The following is a 20,799-nucleotide window of genomic DNA, read 5'->3' on the forward strand; positions in this document are numbered from 1 at the left end:
CTCTTTATTTTTAGATTATCTTGGTGGGTGCTTAATTAAGCTTTTTCCTTATTTATGTATACACGGAGGTATTTATATTGCTTCCCTATAGGCACAGCTTGCTGGTGAATTCATACCACGGAATCACTTATATCCTCGTTAGAGATCACGATTCCCAATTTCTCTGTGCTAAACCTAAGGCCCAGATTTTTCGCTGCATTGCCACACATATTTGCAAGTATCTGTAAATCTCCTGCATTGCTTACTAGTACTGGTACTATGTCGTCCACATGCATCAGACCTCTGTTGCACCAAAAATAATGTACAGCGCGAAAGACAAGGACTGCGAAGACTACATACACAGCGCTGACTTCCAACAACATTTAATTGCATTGCCACATCGTGTGTGTATATACAAGAAAAGGCATGCGCAGAAAATGAAAGGCAGTCACATGGGGTGTTCTAACAGCAAGTCACTCAACTAGAAGCATGGTCACCAGAAAAATAAAAAAATTAAAAACATTACGATTTCTATCTGTTTCCCTTGCTAATGTCAAATTGAAAGCAAAAAAACTATGCAAATCCCTTAGCCTTGACAAGCTAGCAGAAGTGATTGAAAAAACTAAAAAGCTAAGCCTAGACATTTTCTTTTCAGCTAAGACGCTTAAGAATGACTGCCCTCTGCGGGTTATCGTAACTGAAGCAGCGACTTGGCAGAAAGCTGTTGGCTTGTTTTTGCAAGATAAACTAAACCTTCTAATCATTGACAATCCTTTCCTTATTAGAGATTCTGGTGAAGTTATTAGTTTAAAAGCGAATGAAAAGGGACTCAAGATGTTCTCGATCGACGTTAAAGATCTGTACTATTCACTTCCGCATGACAAGTTGCTTCTGGTTGTTGAAGAATGCATTGATGACTTGGGATCAGTTGCCTTTCAGAATGCTGCAGGTGTTTCTGTTAGCGACTTTCTTGAATTGCTCACCTTCTACTTGAAATCAACTTACATCTCATGGAATGAACAAAATTACATACAATGGAATGATGTTTGTATAGGATCATGCCTGGTGCCCGTGCTAAGTGATATTTATCTAGCTCATCATGATCGCAATACTATTCATGGTCACCTAGCCACGTCCCCTGTTGTCAAAGTGTGCAGGTTTGTGGACGACTACCTGATATTTATTGATTGCACTAATCCCACTTTTGAGCCTGCTGTGTCTGAAGTCTTGGATATCTTTAAGAAAGAGCTGGAGCCTCTAGAACTTACGCATGAGGTCCCCACTAATGATTCCTTGTGCTTTCTAGATCTCGGGCTGAGCCTTGCTAACAAACATGTGTGCTGGAGCTTCGAACCGAGGAGTAAGAAGCCAGTCTTGCCCTTTAACTCTGCACACTCAAAGCTCGTTAAACGAGGTATTATAAGTTATGTCTCGTTAACAGCCTCAATAAATCGTGTCCACACCAGATGCAACATAGTCTTGCTGCTCAGGTTGATCGCCTTTCTTGGGCTGGTTACCCTTTGGCCTTAATTTCAGCCATAGCGGAACAGCTTCTGAGGCGCACAAAATGTGATGAGCCCGCTCAATCAGGGAACCAGCTGGCTGAATGATGCAGGTTTGCAGTGCTACCATATGTGCATGATGTCTCCCACAGGCTAAAGAAAATTGGTCAGCGTGCAGGAATCACAGTCGTTTTCTCAGCCCCAGAAAAATTGACAAAGCTCTGTAAGCGTGTAAACGCGCCTAAATCGCATCAGAGTTGTTGCTCTGTCGGGCACAGAAAACGTATTGTGACGTGCGCAACAAATGTAGTCTACCGAATTCCCCTGTCTTGCGGCAGTAAATATGTTGGACAGACAGGCAGGTGCTTAAACGATCGACTAAGAGAGCACTGTAACAACGTCCACAGCACTGTACGAGGCCACTTGGGCATCCATTGCTGGGACTGCGGCTGCGTGCCCCTCTTTGAAGATACTGAAGTTTTAGCGAGACACAGCTCACACGGGAAATTGTAGAAGCTGATTTCATCAAAAAACTTGATAGTATTTGCGTTAGTGCCCCCTCTATCGTGCTGACCCCTGGTGAAGTCACGTATCTAAACAGATAGAAATCGCAATGATTTTTTTATATTTTTTTATTTTTCTGGTGACCATGCTCTTAGTTCAGTGACTTGCTGTTAGAACACCCCATGTGACTGCCTTTCATTTTCTGCGCATGCCTTGTATATATACACACGATGTGGCAACGCAATTAAATGTTGTTGGAAGTCAGCGCTGTGTATGTCGTCCTTGCAGTCCTTGTCTTTTGCACTGTATGTTATTTTTGATCATGAATTACCAACTAGCTCAAGCAACCACCCTAGTTCACTTCTGTTGCACCCTTTGCCCATTATGAATATAAGATAAATCACACCTCAATTCACTGTTTTCTAGTTGTCCTTCTATGCCGTTAACATAAAGCGTGAACAACAGTGGAGACAGAGGACACCCTTGCTTCAGTCCTTGATGAATTTCCACTAGTTCATTACATTTTCGGCCTACCCCATACAGTTTGTACTCAGCTTTCTCTATGTAAATCTCCCTTAGCACCTTCGCGAAATCGTCATCTGTGTCTTCGTACTTGTGAATATCCCATAACAATTCCCTGTCTACGTTGTCATAGGCTCCCTTAATACCTAGAAATGCTATCCATAAAGGTCTATTCTGAGCTACTAAAATCTCTGTGCCCTGAGTTAATACAAACATATCCTTTAAGCGTCTGCCTATTCTATAGGCAGACGCCTTTTCGCGCCTTTTCTTCTCCACAATCACTTTCTCCCTCTCTTCTCGGTGGCGTGGCCTCGTCGCGTTAGGGAAGCGTTTCTCTCTTTCCAGTTTCCCAGCAGCAGATTGCTGGCAAGGTAGCGTGGACAGGCCCGAGTTTTTTCGCACGTGTTCTGATGCTGGCTGGATGCCGGCATCACTAAGTGCGTCAAGCAAGGGTACCAGAAGTGGTTAGTGGAGCGTCGGCTGGCGGCTATGGAGCGCAGCGAGTTTGAAAAAAAGATCACTGTGCTCGACGCTATGCATTTTATTGCCAGTTCATGGAACGCAGTGTCGCGAAGCACAATCTCTAACTCGTTCAAGCACTGTGGCTTTAAGCGAGAGACTGCCTCCTCTGCTGGGGACGCAACAACCTCGATGCTACTCGAGTCCAATGCAGGTTTTGCCAACGACGATTTCGAGGGTTTAAACCTCACCACGACCATCGCCGAGTATGTGGAGGCCGACGACAGCGTTGTGATCTGCGGCGAGGCGTCGTTGGATGACGCCATCGAGGAGGCTTTGCCTAGTGCCGACACTGCTGTGACATTGGACGAGGACAACGACAAGGCCACGAATGTCGTGCCTGTGCCTACCACGTTGGCCGAGGTGCTACGGCACATAGACGGCATCCGGAACATCATCTGTTCACAAGATGCCGCAGAGGGCCTCCTTTTGGACGTTGCCCAAATCGAGTGAAAGCTCTTGGTTCACGTATCAAACAAGGTCCAAAAGAAACTTGCCAATCTTTCTTAAAGTTCGCACCGGCTAGCAGGAATTGCGGCAGTGGGCAGTGGAGTACCCTAAAGGTTCGTTTGAATAAAGCATGATTGGTACCTGTACTGCAGCATTAATTCTTATCGCATTTACGTTTTTGATAATTTGGGTTTCCAAGCCCTGCAGAGTATGTTAGTAGTTTACATTGAAGTTTCTCGTAAATCTGTTGCATGAAATAAGTAGTATCATTATAGGCATAATTTATGTTTGGATTTTACGACGCTTTTTTGTGGTCCCGAGAAAGTCGTATAATCGGGGTTCACTGTATTTTAAAGCAAAGCTGTCCTTACAAGCCCTCCTGGACTTTCCTGATTGCGGCTGCTGGCTGGGTGCTGCTGGTTCCTTGCCGAATAGTTCACAACTGGGGTCACTATGTGTGTCACGTCTTGCGGGTTGGCGACCGGGCCTGGGTATGTGGGAGGTGCGCAGAAGAAATGCCCACTTTTCTTTCCTGTCAATCCTGTGTAGTGCATGTCTCGATACACTAGGGAGTCCGTGGTTGAATGGGTAGAGCATTGAGCTGCTGTGCTGAGGAAATCGGATTTGAAAGTAACCATTCGGCCAACTGGGGTTGCAGGATATGTAAAAAAATAATAATTGAATTACATGCCCGATGCAGGGAAGGTTCCTTGGTTCTGGGGAACCAAGGCACAGCAGCCCACTGCTCTAACCATTAGGCCACAATTGCATGTGTACTTCTTAAGTCCGAATACCAGCTAGCTCTTTGAGAAGATTAGATAATCGTCGCATGTTCACGATGACAATGATTTCTGCACTATGGCCCACAACTTGGTTAGGAAGCAGGCAGTACGTTTAAAATGCATAAGAAGAAATGAAGAAATATGGGGCAATATAAGAGTTGTCACATTGCGTACATGAGTATTCAAGAGCACATGCTCACGCCAGTTCCCTTTACACCAAGGCACAGGAATGAAATGGACAAATCTATAGCATTTCATTAACTGCTTCACAAAAGCTTCACTTCACGTAGGTGCTAAAATGTGCATTGAATCTGCATAATTTTTTTTTTACTTCTTTCTCGGTTACTTTAAAAAATCCCGTTTAGCAATTCTTGCAGTACAATGCTCCCTCAGTGGCGCTTTGTAGCTCCTGGTGTATAACCAATATTTTCGGCAGCGTCTGGTTTTTGAACACAGTGAAGGCAGGCAATTTATTTATTGTGGATTTCTGTTTTCCTGACTAGCTTGAAATGCCCGAACATACCTACTGTCTCTCCCTCCTTGTGTTGGGTGAGTTCACAATGGTGAAGCGCAGTGGAAAGGCTCACTTGCTGTTTTTTCCTGCTTCTATTTTTCAGAGACTGGAGGTGTTCAGAGAAGCAAGAGTCATAATGCTATGCCTGCCCGAGTGGGCATTTGTAATGCTTCCAGTCTTCTCACGTAACCCACTACTCATCGATGGAGTCTGCAAAATGTACCTGAGGTAAGGAGGAAGTGGAGTAGCGAGCGGTTTCTGAAGGAAAGGGACACAAACGTGATCTGGCTCTGTGCATATGGTATGAACATGCAAAGACACACGATAGTATTAGTGGAAATGCAATAACATGCTCACAGTGTTCATTACTGAAAGGGAACTATTGTCATCCACCTGAACAGTAGCATAAAGAAGCAGTGTTTCTTTGGCCAACTCTCAGGCAGATGACAATTCTTTCATGAAACTTTTTGAATTTCCAGAGGGCTCATTTGGCAGTGTTCATTATTGTGTTTGCACATTAAATCATCTGTCATCATTTGACTGATCGATGATGATTATCACTCAGTCAATTTTACTGTGTAATGCTTGGAGTCACTGTTTTTTCTTTCACTTTTCTTTCAATTAAAACAATTGATTTACCTTATGCTATCCTTGGATTCATTATCTGTTGTTTTCATACTTATTTTATTTTATTTAGAAAATACTGCAGGCCTTGTAGTGGCCTTTGCAGGAGGTGCAGAAGTAAAGGAAAAAACAACAACAACAACAAGGAAATACAAGAGTATGTGAGTAGCAAAACAAAAATAAGAATTATCATGGAATGATTGCAGGAAAATAAAAAATATCAATTTCCGAAACACTGCACTAAGACAAGATTAAACAGTATCAAACATTTTTTAACTGTCTCATGTTCAGCTCTCAATGCTTTCAGTGTTAATAAGAAGCGATATGGGCAAGTTATTCCATTCGGTTGTTGTGCGAGGAAACAAGGAATATTTAAAGGTGTTGGTCATGGCAAAATATGGAGTTAATGACTTGGCATGCTGGTGCCTTGTTAATCACCCTGTTAGCGGTTCAGGCACGTACCCAGGGGGGGGCCCGGGGCGGCCCGCCCCCCCCCCCCCCCTCCCGAAATCAAGTGGCATACCCCCCCCCACCCACGCCACCACTCCTCACACATTCCTAAAGCGCTGCAAGATTAATGTGGAGACTTGGCAGCTGTTCATCGGTCAGCCTTATGCTGCCTTTTCCACTCCTTTTAGATGGCGGTAGTTATCGGCATTTCTTGTAATGTGAAGGACAGTTTTCTGATAGGTTCCGCACCCGCGTGATTAACTCGAGATGCGCTCAGTTGTCACCATCTATTCAACCATCACGCGCATAGCTGTTGCTTTTGTTAGTTGAACCTTCTTTGTTTGGGCTGATCCTGGGACCAGCAGAGGGATGCGGCTGTTACTCAGCTGGTCTGTACTCTCATGGAACGAGCTGTGGCCAGAGAAAACACCAATTGCGTTTAACTTTTCCCTTTGCTTCATTGTTTCCTTGAGTTACGGCTCGCTGCGACACTGCCAGATGCCCGGAACCATATACACGTGATATGGGTTAGATAAGGTGGGAAATAAAATGATGTGAAAGAGCGTCCATCATGAAACCTTGCAATAACCCTTAAACCCATAAGCAAGATGACTGTCGCCAGTTACCGCGTCTGTTTTTCCTTAATTGTATAGCACTTTTCGTGCAATATTGGAAACCGGAAACAAAAATCGCAAGGAGTTGAGAAATTAAGCGATCTACAAAGGCAGAGAGCCAACGCAACAGCCAAAATGCAAGCAAAAGCGAATAATAAAAATGTTAACCGTTGTTTATGAGAATATTTATGGATCAACATCTTTTTATTTAAAAAAGGAGTAGAGAAAACGCAGCCAGAAGTGGAGAATAATTACCTGCTTTGAATGACGCTTCTACAGTTATCGGTCGAACCGCCTCACGTAGCCACTTCTCTGCTGGTGCTTATGTGGGTTTTTGTCTAACCTTTCTCGGTGAGCGCAGTACGTCTAGAATCGCAGAGTCCTGCGCTCTACGCGGTTGTATGGGACTGGCGGCCGCACTGCGTTACGCAATTCGCGGAACTGTCAAAACTGATCCACAAGGCGAAAATAACTGATATTCGAAACTATAACATGTGAAAGACAGAAGAAGCCGTAAAAAATGAACGCAGCCTGAAATCAGTAAAAAAGAAACCTGGCATAGGACAAACCATGATGTATGCACTAAAAGATAAGAGGGATAATATCATAAGCAATCTCGAAGAAACAGTAAAAGCAGCGGAAAAATTGTAAGCTGACCTGTATACAGTACCCAGAGGAGTCACGATACCTCACTTAGAAACAGTAATGAACAGGATACAGAAACTCTCCTATAACTAGCGATGAGGTCAGAAGGGCCCTGCAAGACATGAAACGATGAAGAGCAGGAGGAGAAGGTGGAATAACAGTCCATTTAATCAAAGATGGAGGAGACATAATGCTTAGAAAACTGGCGGCTCTTTATACGAAATGTATATCGACTGCAAGGGTCCCAGAAAGTTGGAAGAATGCGGACATTATACTAATCCACAAAAAAGGAGACGTTAAAGAATTGAAAAATTATAGGACCACTAGCTTGCTCCCAGTATTATATAAGATTATATAAGATATTTACCAAAATAATCTCCAATAGAATAAGGGCAACACTGAATTTTGTCAACCAAGGGAACAGGCTGGCTTCAGGAAGAGATACCTCACAATGGATCACATCCATGTCATCAATCAAGTTATTGCGAAATATGCAGAGTACAATAAGCCTCTCTATGTGGCTTATATAGATTACGAAAATGAATTTGATTCAGTAGAGATACCAGCAGTCTAGAGGCACTACGTAATCAAGGACTACAGAACGCTTACGTAAAAAGCTTGAAAAATATTGCTATATGCGTGTGGTATTTGTTTGTTTGAACGAGGTGCGTGGGCGCCATCACTCCAGAAAAGAGGAGGAAGAACAAACTGGGCTCGCGCTGTGAATCTAACCGGTCAGCACTGCAACCGTTGTTGTAAATATAATCTGTAAATAGTTTCTCGTCTTACTGGCTCGTCCTTCGCATAAGAATATATACAGAGGTTCTAGAGCTACCTTAATTCTACACAAGAAAAGCAGGGAGATACCTATAGGGAAATGGGTCAGACAGGGAGACAAAATTTCTCCAAAGCTATTCACTGCGTGCTTAGATGAAGTCAAGCTATTGAACTGGGAAGGCTTAGGAGTAAAGATCGACGGCAAATATCTCGGCAACCTTCGGTTTGCCGATGACATTGTTCTATTCAACAACAATGCAGACGAGTTACAAGAAATGATTGGAGACCTTAACAGAGAGAGTGTAAGAGTGGGGTTGAATATTAATATGCAGACGATGACGATAATGATAAATAGCCGGGCAAAGGAACAAGAGATCAGGATCGCCAGTCGGCCACTAGAGACTGTGAAGGAGTACGTTTACCTAAGTCAATTAATCACAGGGAACCCTGATCATGAGAAGGAAATTCACAGAAGAATAAAAATAGGTTGGATCGCATACGGCAGACATTGCCTGCTCCTGACTGGAAGCTTACCATTATTATTGAAAAGTAAGGTGTGCAATCAGTGCATTTTGCCAGTGCTGACATATGGGGCAGAGACTTGAGAATGAGTTAAGGACCGCGCAAAGAGCGATCGAACGAAGATTGCTAGGCATAGCGTTAAGAGAGAGAAAGAGAGCGGTTTGGATCAGAGAGCGAACGGGTATAGACGATATTCTAATTGACATCAAGAGGACAAAATGTAGCTGGGCAGGTCATGTAATGCGCCGGTTAGATAACCGTTGGACCATTAGGGTTACAGAATGGGTACCAAGAGAAGGAAAACGCAATCGAGGACGACAAAACACTAAGTGGAGCGATGAAATTAGGAAATTCGCGGGTGCTAGTTGGAATCGGTTGGCGCAGGACAGGGGTAAATGGAGATCGCAGGGAGAGGCCTTCGTCCTGCAGTGGACATAAAAAATGATGATGATGATGATGATGATGATGATGATGATGGTGGAGGTGGTGGCCCCCCCCCCCCCTCCGAAAAAAAATCCTGGGTACGTGCCTGTAGCGGTTGTATGTATTGCTGCAGATTAACAGATAGCTGATTGTTCTGAAGCAGATAGAGGAACTTAATCCTTTGAATTATCCTTTGCAAGTTTAGTGTTTGTATATTATTCATTTTCATTAAGTTTGAGTGAGAGTCAGTTGGACGATATTTAGAAAATATCTTTTCGCTTTTCGCTGAATTTTTTCTAATGCATCGATGTTACATTTCGTGTACGGGTCCTAAACAATTGCCACATATTCTAGTGTAGGCCTTATAATACAGTTGTAAGCCAACAGCTTGGTTTTTGGGGGTACCATCTTTAATTTATGCCTGAGCAGACCAAGTTTTCCTAAAGCTGAAGCACATGTAGTAGAGATATGCTTGTTCCAGGAAAGATTATGCGTTATGATAACCCCCAGGTACCTATATTCCTCGACTTCGGATAAGGGTTGAGATGCAAGATCATAAGTAAACGGTAAAGGGTACTTTTTTTTAGTAATTCTCATAGAAACTGTGTTATAATGTTAAGCTCCATGTTCCACTGCTGGCACCAAGAATAAATGCTCTGAAGGGTAGAATTTAAGGGGGTACGCGGGTCTTTGCAATTGAGAAATCTCGAAAAAAATAGTTTTTTTTTTCAATTTTGTGATATTCGTAATTATTTCCACCCATAGCCGAAGTTTCGGGCCTTTGAGGCGCGTAGTTTTAAAAGAAATTATCAAACAAACGAGCAAACTCGACGTGGTTTCTTGTGAAAACATCGCAAAACACGTCCATATTCGGCGGTGCTGCATTTCGTAGCCGTCCGCCATTACACGGCTATCTTGGCCTCATTTGAAAGAGCGACTCTTCAGCTCTTTTTCCCGCCATAGATGAGCACAGGTGTTGATGAGCGTCATGTATCGCGTCAATTCAGACAAAAGCACAGAAAAGTAAAAAAAACTAATGCGAGCCCATCATTTGCTGCTTGTGATCATGTGGTGAAATGGAGGCTTCTCACTGGCCCGTGCGGCGCGCGCGCGAAGTTCAGCCGCATGCCCGCCCGCATATCGTTTGCTTGTGCCGCCATTTTGAGAGTGGGTAAAGAGGCGTGCGAACTAGCGATATGCCACCGTATCGGAAGTACCGCATCGTCCACAAGTTCGGGAAAAAGCACAGGAAAAGCGTTAAAAGGCTAGCGGACTCCTTCGTTTCGCCAACGATAACATCGGGCAACGGCACGCAATCAGAAGACGAATCGGCGCACGAGACGACGACGTCGGGCAAGTCCACGATACCCACTGCCAGCTCCCTTGGAAGTGGCGGCCAGGAACCATAGAGCTTCTCACTATAACACCTAGAGGGAAATGTGGCGCCGCCATCTATGGGAGTTTCTTAAGGGGCGCCGTGCCGTCATGGGAATGATGGCATATGTGTCTGCGAGGCTCGTGTTGGCAGGTGTTGTGAGAGGCTTCGTCTAGAATGTGGATTTGGCTACACAAATAACGCGTCCTTAAAGTCAAATCTTCATGAAATGTTTCAATTTTACTCACTTACAATGCATGACCAAGCGAAGAAAAGCAATAACAGATGCCAAACTCTTTCAAAGCGAGCGCGAATCTTGTCTGTCCTCCAACTTTAGCGGCCCGCTGATACTTTTTAAATTTTATATAATTATACATGCAATAAAGAGTTCTCATAGTTAAACAAAACATGTCTTTGTGTAATAATAAAGCTAAAACAGCTTTTTATGTGCAGTTTTAGTGAAAAATGAATCATTGTGACAGACGGAACGGTGCTTGCCTGTCTCTCCGCGAACGATGCCAATCTAAAGTCGCAATGTACCGGCATCACCATGCATACCACAGTGCAGCAGCGCCAGATTTCCCTCTAGGTATTGTAGTGAGAAACTCTATGCCAGGACACAACGTTCCTCAGCAAGGACGATCGCGATCAGCTCCGACAAAAGGCGGACGAAAAAAACTGGATTTATTGTCTCTCTCGGTCACCGAGCGGAAGCTGCGTACGCTCGCAACAACGTGCTACGACATGGGCCCGTCGACATCGATATTGTCAACGAACTGCTTCGCAAGACTGTGTGCCTGAGGTGCAAATGATTACGGTATCGCGGTGCAACTGAGCCTGGAATGCGACTTTTGTGGCTGTTGGAAACGAAATGGAGCTCAAGGCGCATGTCGGGAACGGCAAAATCTAACCCGGTTGAGATAAACATTCTCGCTGCCCATGCCGTTCAAAGTACCGGAAACGGGCAACAAGCTCTAAACGACTTATTTTCAGCTATGGTGATATCCCACAGAGGGCCTGCACCACAAGTCGTACCAAGGACACTTGAAGGGAAGACTGAACACAGCTGCAGTGGAGGCTTGTGCAAAGGTGCTTTCTAACTCTGCTTCAGCAGTACAGGAACTTTACAAAGTGCTGGATTTCGGACAGACTGGAAACATTGCAGTTTGTTTCGATGGCACTTGCATGATTAGGGGGCACCTGTCCCATATTGGTGTGGCTGCATTAATCGAGTTGTTTTCAGGATATGTGCTAGATTTCAAGGTACTATCAAACTTCTGTCTGGGGCTGCAAACGTGCACCACCAAAGGAAGATCCTGGGTACAATGCCTGGAAAGAAAATCACGTGTGCCAGAAAAATACTGATAGTAAATTCGGCCAGATGGAACCAGAGGCAGCTGTTGCCCTCTTTGAACGCTACCTGTTGTGCCATGGTTTGCGCTACACCCTAGTGCTTTGCGATGGAGACGGCAGGTCTTTCCGCGCACTCGAAGAGGTTAAAGTTTATGGTTACATAAATGGAGAGAAGGAAGACTGCATTAACCATGTGCAGAAGCGGATGGGCACTGTTCTTCGCAACCTCATCCACAAGCACAAAACAGCATGGTGAGAGGCTGAGTGGCAAAGGTCGACTGACAGGTGACCTCGCAAAGCTCACCAATTATTACGGCTCGGCACTGAAGTCTAACGTGGGCAACATAGATGGTATGCACGAAGTGGTAATGGCAGCCTATCATCACATATGTTCAACTGATCAACACCCAAATCACAGCCTGTGCCCAAGTGGTGCCAACTCATGGTGCGAACAGAATGCTGCTACTGCTAGAGGAGAACCACTTCCAAAGCACCGGAGCTTCCCATAGCATGTTAGTAGGGCACTCCTGCCTGTCTATGAACAACTTGCTGACAAAAAAACTCTTGCAGCGCTGCCACAGAGGCAAGACACAAAATGCAAACGAATCACTGCATTCTGTGATCCGGTCCCTCATGCCAAAGACCAAACATGCCTCCCTATTTGCAGTAGAAACTGCGGTTGCAGAAGCAGTAATGAGGTACAATGCAGGGATGAAAGAAGCCTCGTCTCGTATTCTACGAGAAATGCAAATACAACAAAGCAGCAAGGGCATCCAAAGAGCAGAAGAGAAAGACAGTCACCGTCTCAGTAGTGCAGAGCGAAAGCAGGCAGCTTGAGCCGCCTTTCTTCACGCAGCAAAGTGGCGACGCCATGAAAAACCATGCACCGATTATTCCCCTGGGGCATATTAATGTGTTAGCTATTAAATAAAGCTATTTTATTGGTTGCACAACTCTTGAGAACAATGCCTTGCCTTTTTTGCGATTTTCTCAGTTTCAATTTTTAAGCCTGTACGCAGTCTTCTGATAAGGTTTTCTCAGCTTCCACAAGTCCAGTTTTAATCATTCTTCTTTCATTTGAAACATTAGGGCTCAGTAAGTGCCGTAAGACTACCAAATAATGCAAGGTAAAGCTATAAATTAAAATAAATGACAATATTGATCTAAGTAATCATGCCTGTACTGCTAACATGAAGTTCGAATGCTTACAACTTTTGTTTTGGAGAAGCTAGAATGACCAAACTTGTCTTGGAGCACTCCTTGATTAGTGTAAGTTGTAATGGTAAAAAGTGCAACAAAAAATATGCAGCACATTTTTTTTTAGAAACATGACAAAACTTTTTTACAAAAATGTGTCTGTTAAGAAAGAATGGTATAAAATACATTAAAATAAACTTTATATTTTAGACTTCTCCATAAAACTACATAAACCTAGAAATTTTCATCATTCTAGCTCAAATATTAAAGAAAATCATTCAAAACCCCACATATCCCCTTAAGGGGATTGATCTTCGTGGCATTTAATTTCATTTAATAAAACATGATCATCAGCAAACACTCTTAATTGAACAGGGTGAGCGATTACTTCTACAATATCATTAATATATATTAAAAATAACAAGGGGCCAAGCACGCTGCCTTGAGGAACACCGGAAGTAACTGGCACTTCATCCGAAGGGCAGTCGCTTATGCTAACGAATTGTTTGCGTTTAATTAAGTATGCAGAGATCCAGCTAATTAAGTATGGCGGCAGTTTTATGATTTCATGCTTCTCAATTAGTTTATGGTAACAAACAAGATCAAATGCTTTTCTGTAATCCAGGAATATAACATCAATCTGACCAGGTTTATCAAGAATGTTAGCAAAGCTGTGGATGACTGAAGCCAACTGAGGGACGGTGGAAAACCCCATCCTAAAGCCATACTGTACTGGTGTGAGGATGCTGTTGTCAGTTAAGAATTCTTTAACTGGTTAGCTTTAACATGTTCCAATAGTTTGCAGCAAGCTGAAGTAAGGGAAATCGGTCGATAGTTCTTTATTAATGTCGCTTCGCCATTCTTAAACGCCAGTACAACCCGAGCCGATTGCCTATCTTTGGGAAGGGTGGCAGAAGATGAAGATACACTAAAAATGTGCACTAGAAAACGTGCAGTCATCTCTGCATAGCGGCGCAAAAAGACATTGGGGATGTTATCCGGTCCTGGTGATGATTTCGTTGTTAAAGTTAGCAGTATAGAAACCACATCAGTCGTCGATATAACAGCAGGGTCAACATAACAAGGGGTACGGCTGAAGGGTACATGGTTCGACACACTTGAATATACGCTGTGAAGAAATTGATTAAAATGTTCCGCTATACATCGCTTCTCAGTAACAGTTACGCCGTTGTGCACTATGCAATCAGTGGGTCTCTTTGTGCTAGCTAGATGGTTCCAGAATTTTTCTGGTGCACTGCGCATAAAGCTAGGCAGGGTATATTGAAAATGCCGTTGCTTAGCCTTGAATACAGCCTGATTCAAGGCCTCTTGAATGTTCTGGATTTCAGTGCAAAGGGCATGCTGTCGCTTTAGCCTTTTTAGTTTTCGTTTAAGTTGCAGTACTTTTTGTGTAATCCACGGATTACGTTTGGACTTCTTTTTAACTTTGTTTGGAATAAAATTATCGAGACAAAAATGGCACATTTCTTTGAACTTATTCCAGAGCACCACGACGTCATTCCCATCGAATTTGCTCAGCTTGTGATTTAAGTAGTCCAAAACACTTCCATCTCTGGCACGGGAAAAGTCCTTCACAATCACTGTTTTCTCTGGGGCATTATCGCAACATTCCACGGGACATGAAAAGTAGACAAGTTCATGATCCGAAATACCTTTTTCTACAGAGGTGACAAAATTTTCAATATAATAAAAATAAAATCAAGCATAGTTTCACTATCTCCTTGTAAGCGCATTGGCTGTGTCACAAATTGTTGCAAGTTATTGGTTAGCATAATATGAATCAAGTAATCGACACTCTGATCGTAACTGTAAGCAGCATAATCCCAGTTAACACCAGGCAGGTTGAAGTCACCAACGAGAAGTATTTTATCGTGAGAAAAAGCCGACATATGCTCATAAAGGTCATTTAGGAACTCGGTAGGTGACTCAAGTGCGCGATAAACAGCGAACAATAAAAAAGATCGCCCCCAACACTTAAGGTTCAGGCCAATACTATCGTGATTTTCAATCTGCCCAAGTAGAAAAGCAGGTATGCTATGTTTGACTAGTACAGCTACACTGCCTTTTCTGAAAGGCCTGTCACGTCGAAATACTTGATAAGAAGGTGGAAAAACGCTTGGGCTATCAATGTCATCGCGCAGCCAAGTCTCAGTAATCACAACTTGTGGATCGTAACTTAAAAGGGTAGCCTCAAGCTGGGCACTTTTGTTCACTACGCTGTGCGCATTGATGTTTAAGGCCCTTAGATAGTCTAACTAATTCATTGAGCTGTGGATAAGCTTTGACGAGTATTTAATTCTATTCTGGAGTTAGTGTTCTCGTCCCGCACAAACAATTGTCCATCCACTCGTAGCTTATCATTGATAAGGTTTACTTTCTTGCCCAGTTATTTTTCGCTTCTCGCACTCTCACGCAAAAGTTCGTGCTTTCTGTGCGTACCCAGAGAAAAATCGCTTTGAACTGACATTTTCGATCCTTTAAGGTTGTAGGCGTTTTTCAACACTTGCTGTTTGTCGTTATAGTCTTGAAAGTATATAATAACTGGCCAATTTTTGCCAGGTTCGCCCAACCGATGTATTCTCCCTACCAAGTTGCAGGTAACGTTAAGTTTCTGTGAAAAGATGTCCCTCAAGACTATTTGCTTCAGATCGTTAACAGTTTCGGCACTGCCTTCTTGTACCCCGAAAACAATCAAATCATCCACGTGCTCCGGTCCTCTAGGTCAATGATTTTTTTATGCAGAAGATTCGATTATTCAGGAGATGCAACGCAAGCACCTTGTTTATTGATTTCGTGGAAACGTAACGCCATATCTGGCATTAACTTTTCTATTGTGCTTTGCTGAGTCCTAAGTGCCGCCACTTCAGCGGTAAGTTTGTGTTGCCTTTCCAATAATTCTTTCAGAAGTTCTGCTGTCTTTGGGCCAGGGTTCAATTCTACGTCCCCGCAAAGAAGCTGGCCCACACAATACACATTGTACACTATGTTAACGCACTGTTGTGGGCATGGCACGACCAATATACTGCGGCAATCACTTCTAAGCGTAGTGAAGTATGAACTAACCTGCACGATACAGAAGAAAGGCTTAGACATCATGCCAAAGCTCTGTCTGCCATGCCCGCTGAACACGCAGAGCTGCAGCTGTTCTTTTATAGTCGGGCATGATGTCACTTGGTCCCAAGGTGGCGCTAAGGGTGCGTCACAGATGATGTCCTCGAAAACGAGGCGCTCCATCGCTGTTCCCGCTGTGCACGAGCAAGATTCATCCGGCGGTATCTTGAAATGGCCAGAAAATTGATGAAGTGCGTTGACACTCCGGCTATGCTCAGCAGAAAAACCTGCGCGATACAGAAGAAAGGCTTAGACATCATGCCGAAGCTCGGTCTGCCATGCCCACTCATATGGTTGCGACTAACAAACATAGGGCCCCTTGGTTTCTCCCCCTTATCGTTGAAGCGTCAAAGATGCAGGGACATTTTTACACTTGTCCAAAACTGGTAGGGCCACTCATATTCAAATAATACAATACCTGTTATCTAAAATTACTGGAGGTAAGGTGCGTGAAGAAAGAGGTCATGATCGTGCCACATGTTTTTTGAGAGCATGCTGTCAACATACCTGCCAGCATTTATGATTTCATTGTAAATGTCCAATTCTTGTAGGTTGTTTACAGTTGTCGTATTTACACCATGGATTTTTCATTTGCGTTCAATTTATGGCAAAACTGATCTCAACAGAATGAAAATACAATCACCAACCAATTTTTCAAATCCAAATTTTTCAGACCTGCTCGATTATTCATGCTTAAGTCTAGCAGTGCTACCCCCTCATATGATAAATGTACTGCAACAGCAGCTCCAATTTCAGCTGCCATTACGTGAATATTTTTAGAATGAACTTCACGGACATGTCCATTCTAAGGCGAAAGCCTTAAATCTAAGTTTCGGAGTGGCGTTGTGAGGTACAGAAAATATGACAGGACCCAAGGAAGGCCAGAAGTGAACCAAAGCATGTCCACCTATGTATAAGAGATGATTAATGATTAGCAAAGTTAACTCATGTTTGATCAGTGATTAGATTAGGATGGATTAACGAGGATTAAGGATGATTTAAGGTGACTTGCAGTAGGCTTTACAAGGCTCTCACTTTTGCTTATCTTAGGCGATCGCTATGGACACGTGGGAATTTTTTCTGTGCCACTTATCATTCTTGCTTCGACTATAGAGCTGAGATATTTCTTAGCATTTATAGAGAACCCATTCTGAACTTTTTATTAAGAATAAAGATCCTAAAGTAATAAAGCATTTCGCAGCATTTTCACCAAACTTCAAGTTTAGGCTTCACTTATAGCGTTCTTTTACTTCCTAGTTGACAGGTTTGTATCGATCATTCTCCTTTTTTTCTTTGCTCATTTTCCTGGCAGCCTGATGGACTTCTTGGAAGAAGCAAAAGAGCATCTTTCATGGCCTTGGTTCAAGCCAAAGATCAGGGAGTACAATAACCAGGTGGTCTGGCTGGGCTTGGCACTGAGCGGTGACTGGAAGGCCGCATGTGCTGTTGGCCCGCAGTTTTCTCCAAGTACCCTGGAAGCGATGGGGCCTTTTCTCAGTGACAGTGATAGCCCCTTTGCACTGTGGTGGCTACCTGGGCTCAGAGAAAGTGTTTCGGAACTTTGTTATACTCACATGATCGAGCCCAACGAGATTGTCAGGGTAAGTGGCTGGGATGCCAGCCTAGCATCCCATCGTAGAGCAGTGCGAATAGACAGCATCAGTGTGTTCTTGCACAGGAAGATTCAGTAACATTGGCTTTCTTGTTGTAGTGCAGTTAACTCATTTGCTTTCTCAACCAGTAATTTGCCAGCTCCTCAAAGAATGGCTGTTTCTGGCTATTGCTCATAGATGGCAGCACATTGCTGGCTATGTTATATAGTTGTTTTGGGTTTCACACACTAGATCGACATATTTGTTTATACTTTCAGGAGTTGTTTGTAAAACAATGGAAAGAATCTTGCTCGCCAGACTTCGCTCTGTTATTGTAGCCGTCGTGACCAGAGTACGAGGCTCAAAAAGAAACGTAGACTTCCGAGTGAGCTCATTTTTTTTTTTCAGTACATGCCACCGAAAGCTGTAATGGAGAACCATTTGATGCTGTGCTTAGTTTTCGAGGGCCAACTTCAAAATCTCACGAGGCGTTATGATTGCGAAAGAATGCAAGAGGGCACTCCATGTTCCTGCTCATTCTAGGCTTTTATTTTGCTCGCTTTCTAGTTGTTTACTGCATCTCACGCAGAAGTCTTTCGGGAAAAAAAAAATAAATCGGACATTTTGTAAATGTGATGTCTGCACCAGATTTTAAAGCAATTTTCTTACAACGCTAAACACCAAATACAGCGGAACGGGTGGAAGCAAAGGGGTTAAAACTTCAATATAACCAAGTCTGTAAAATTGGCAATTGGCATTTTATAGACACTTCGTTATATTGAAATTTTACCTTTTATGCATACCAGGAGCAGTTACTGATAATTTTTCCTAAACAGAAGGGGCTGTAAAATTTTCAAGGTTACCAGGCAGTCAGAAAAAAAGGAATTATATTTAGAAAAATTATATTCTTGGATTTGAGAGCCGGTGAACAAAGGTACGGTTTCATGCTGTGTCTGCAATGTCTTACATGAGCAGTGCGATGCGAAGCCTGTGAAGCTGTCTCGTCTATTCCACCGCTGTGGCTGATAGTGTCACTCGCAGTGGGACAATGCTGTCGTGTAGAGCGAATGCTTCCTTTGTTGCCGCTTGCTTTCAACTCGGCCCCGAAATTCGAGATAACGCAAACTCCAGCACTAATGCGCGGGAAGACAGTGCACGTGAAGCCAAGGCCATAGTAGCTTGCCCAACCGCCACAGATTGCCTCCAACGTAGGGCGCGCAGGCCACGTATGCACTCGGCCGTGCTGACAGCCATGTGCAGCCGTGAACAGGCTAGAGGAGCAGACGAGCACTCGCCTGCTCCCACTACCCCTGCACCCAGCGAATGCTTTGCCATGTTACTGCTTCCTCGCCCCCATGCCTTGCTCTTGCTGGCATGGGTAGCAACATGCATGAAGCCACCATCCTTCTTGGCTCACCTTTGCATGCTTTTCCTCGCACTCGCAGCACACATTGCATGATAGGATTTTATCACATTTCGACTTTGTGTGGAACATGATATAGCAAGAAGGCTTTGCTGCTACGTTGCTCCACTTTAGCAGCCGCTCTCTGTCACACATCACACTAGTTGAGAAGTGCATTCTCAAGCAGCTGCATGTAATACAACCATTTGATCCCAGCAGTGGTCATTTAGCATTTCCTCAATATTCGTTTGCAGCAGCGGTAAAATGTCATCATATTAAAATCATGTGTAAGCACACTTCTTTATATCGAGGTTCTATTTACATTGTGTTGTTCTATAAACAATAAGCTATCAAATTTTAAATACCTTGTTGTACCTAGAATTTTATTATATTGAAGTTTGTTATTGTGGCTCGTCTGTCCTTGTCTTTATTGGCCACATTATAAAACTCCTTCGTTGTTGCCTTGTTATATTTTGAAGCCTATCTTAGTTTGTCTTAACACTAGAAAAACTATTTGTCTTCTTGCTATAATATAGTCTTGGTCCTCTCATTATGCAGCCACGCTATCTCATTCTCTCCTCTTGAATCTTAGCTGTATGCTAATGGCCTAAAAAGGTTGTGATAATAGTCTGGCATTTCAACATTGGGCCTGTTAAAGGTGGGCACTCAGGACCATCAAGGTAGCATGGGCCTAGCAATCTGGAGCTTGACCAGCAGGGAGGAGAGGGGCCCAGGAAGAGATGCAAGACAATCCACGTAATGAGTAACAAAGAACTTTTAATTCCGTTGCTATGGAGCAGTCAGCTCTACAAGCTTCGTGACTGAGACTGACACAAACTGTCTATCTTGTGCTGAAGTTGGTTGGTGGGGGTCTTTTACATCCTTGGAAAGCCCTCGTTCAGGAGAAGGAGAGAGTGAGCGCTCTCCACACTTGTGGCTGCCGCTTGGTACATGGCAGTCGGTTCAACAAGTTTCCTAACTGCCACCGCTGCAGCTGAGGGAAAGGCACAGCACACGCACACACACACACTGCTGGCGTGTTCTGTGCTGAGGAGAAGGAGTGAATGTGCACAAGCTTAGCCGTCTTGCCCACTGAAAGCAGACAGCACTGGCAAGCCCACACAGCAGATGTCAGGGTGTCGTGCGCGTTGTGGGGAACGAGGTGAGAATGTGTGCACAAAGGCTATCTTTTCAGCGTTGCAGCCTCCTAAGCATTTATCAATGGTTGTGGGCAGCTTGGCGTATTTTAAACATTCAGGCTTTCGCCGGAAATTTGGCAGTGTGACACAATTTGTTCATCACACAGGCTAGCCGTAACAAGCCTCACAAGAATATTATAAAATACTTAAATCTACAATTAAGACCCTCTTTATCTTGAATGGCATACCCAAGCTGCAGTGCCAGCACATAGGTGTCGCATCACAAATTTCAAAGTACCATATTTACTCGCATAATGATCGCACTTTCTTGTAAAAAAAAAATTGATGCTAATGAAGGGGTGCGATCATTACGCGGGTTAAATTTCCAGCGAAAAGAATTTTCTTTTTTCATCCCGCATTTGCTGCAGGATGACAATAGGTCAAGCACGCGGCTGCTGTTGTACAATTGCACTGTTATAGTGCGAGACACCAAAGCAAAAATGGCGGCCAGCGGAGAAAGCCGAACGCGATTTCTTTCTTCTCATGAGTGCATTACGCGCATTGCAAGAGTTTCTTCCGTATCAGTAATGAGTAATATAGTTAATATTGGCAAGTTTGTGACAATAGTGTAACCATGTCCACTTTGAGGGGACAGAAACAGAGATGGGCATGCTTAGCTGCCAGTGACATAGAAACACATGGTGGGCATGCTGCGGAAACTGCGGCATTTGTCTTCACTGCTATCCTAATACGGCATGTTACCACTAATGGTGGGTTAATAT

At 43.7% G+C, this 20,799-nt stretch overlaps 1 protein-coding gene across 3 annotated transcripts in view; it reads left to right on the forward strand.

Annotated features, from left to right (window-relative positions):
• The window catches only part of LOC139051392 (centromere protein I-like), a 118,676-nt gene that overhangs the window by 80,671 nt on the left and 17,206 nt on the right, over positions 1-20,799 (forward strand). For 2 of the 3 annotated variants that reach the window (XM_070528411.1, XM_070528412.1), the window contains 3 exons: positions 3,833-3,967; positions 4,876-5,000; positions 17,197-17,485. In XM_070528411.1, the coding sequence (XP_070384512.1) occupies positions 3,833-3,967; positions 4,876-5,000; positions 17,197-17,485 (549 nt within the window). Of the gene's footprint in view, positions 1-3,832; positions 3,979-4,875; positions 5,001-17,196; positions 17,486-20,799 lie in introns of those variants that run through there. The other variant, XR_011509372.1, reaches the window with a different exon arrangement.

Source organism: Dermacentor albipictus, unplaced genomic scaffold (genome assembly GCF_038994185.2).
Source record: "Dermacentor albipictus isolate Rhodes 1998 colony unplaced genomic scaffold, USDA_Dalb.pri_finalv2 scaffold_11, whole genome shotgun sequence".
Taxonomy (NCBI): domain Eukaryota; kingdom Metazoa; phylum Arthropoda; class Arachnida; order Ixodida; family Ixodidae; genus Dermacentor; species Dermacentor albipictus.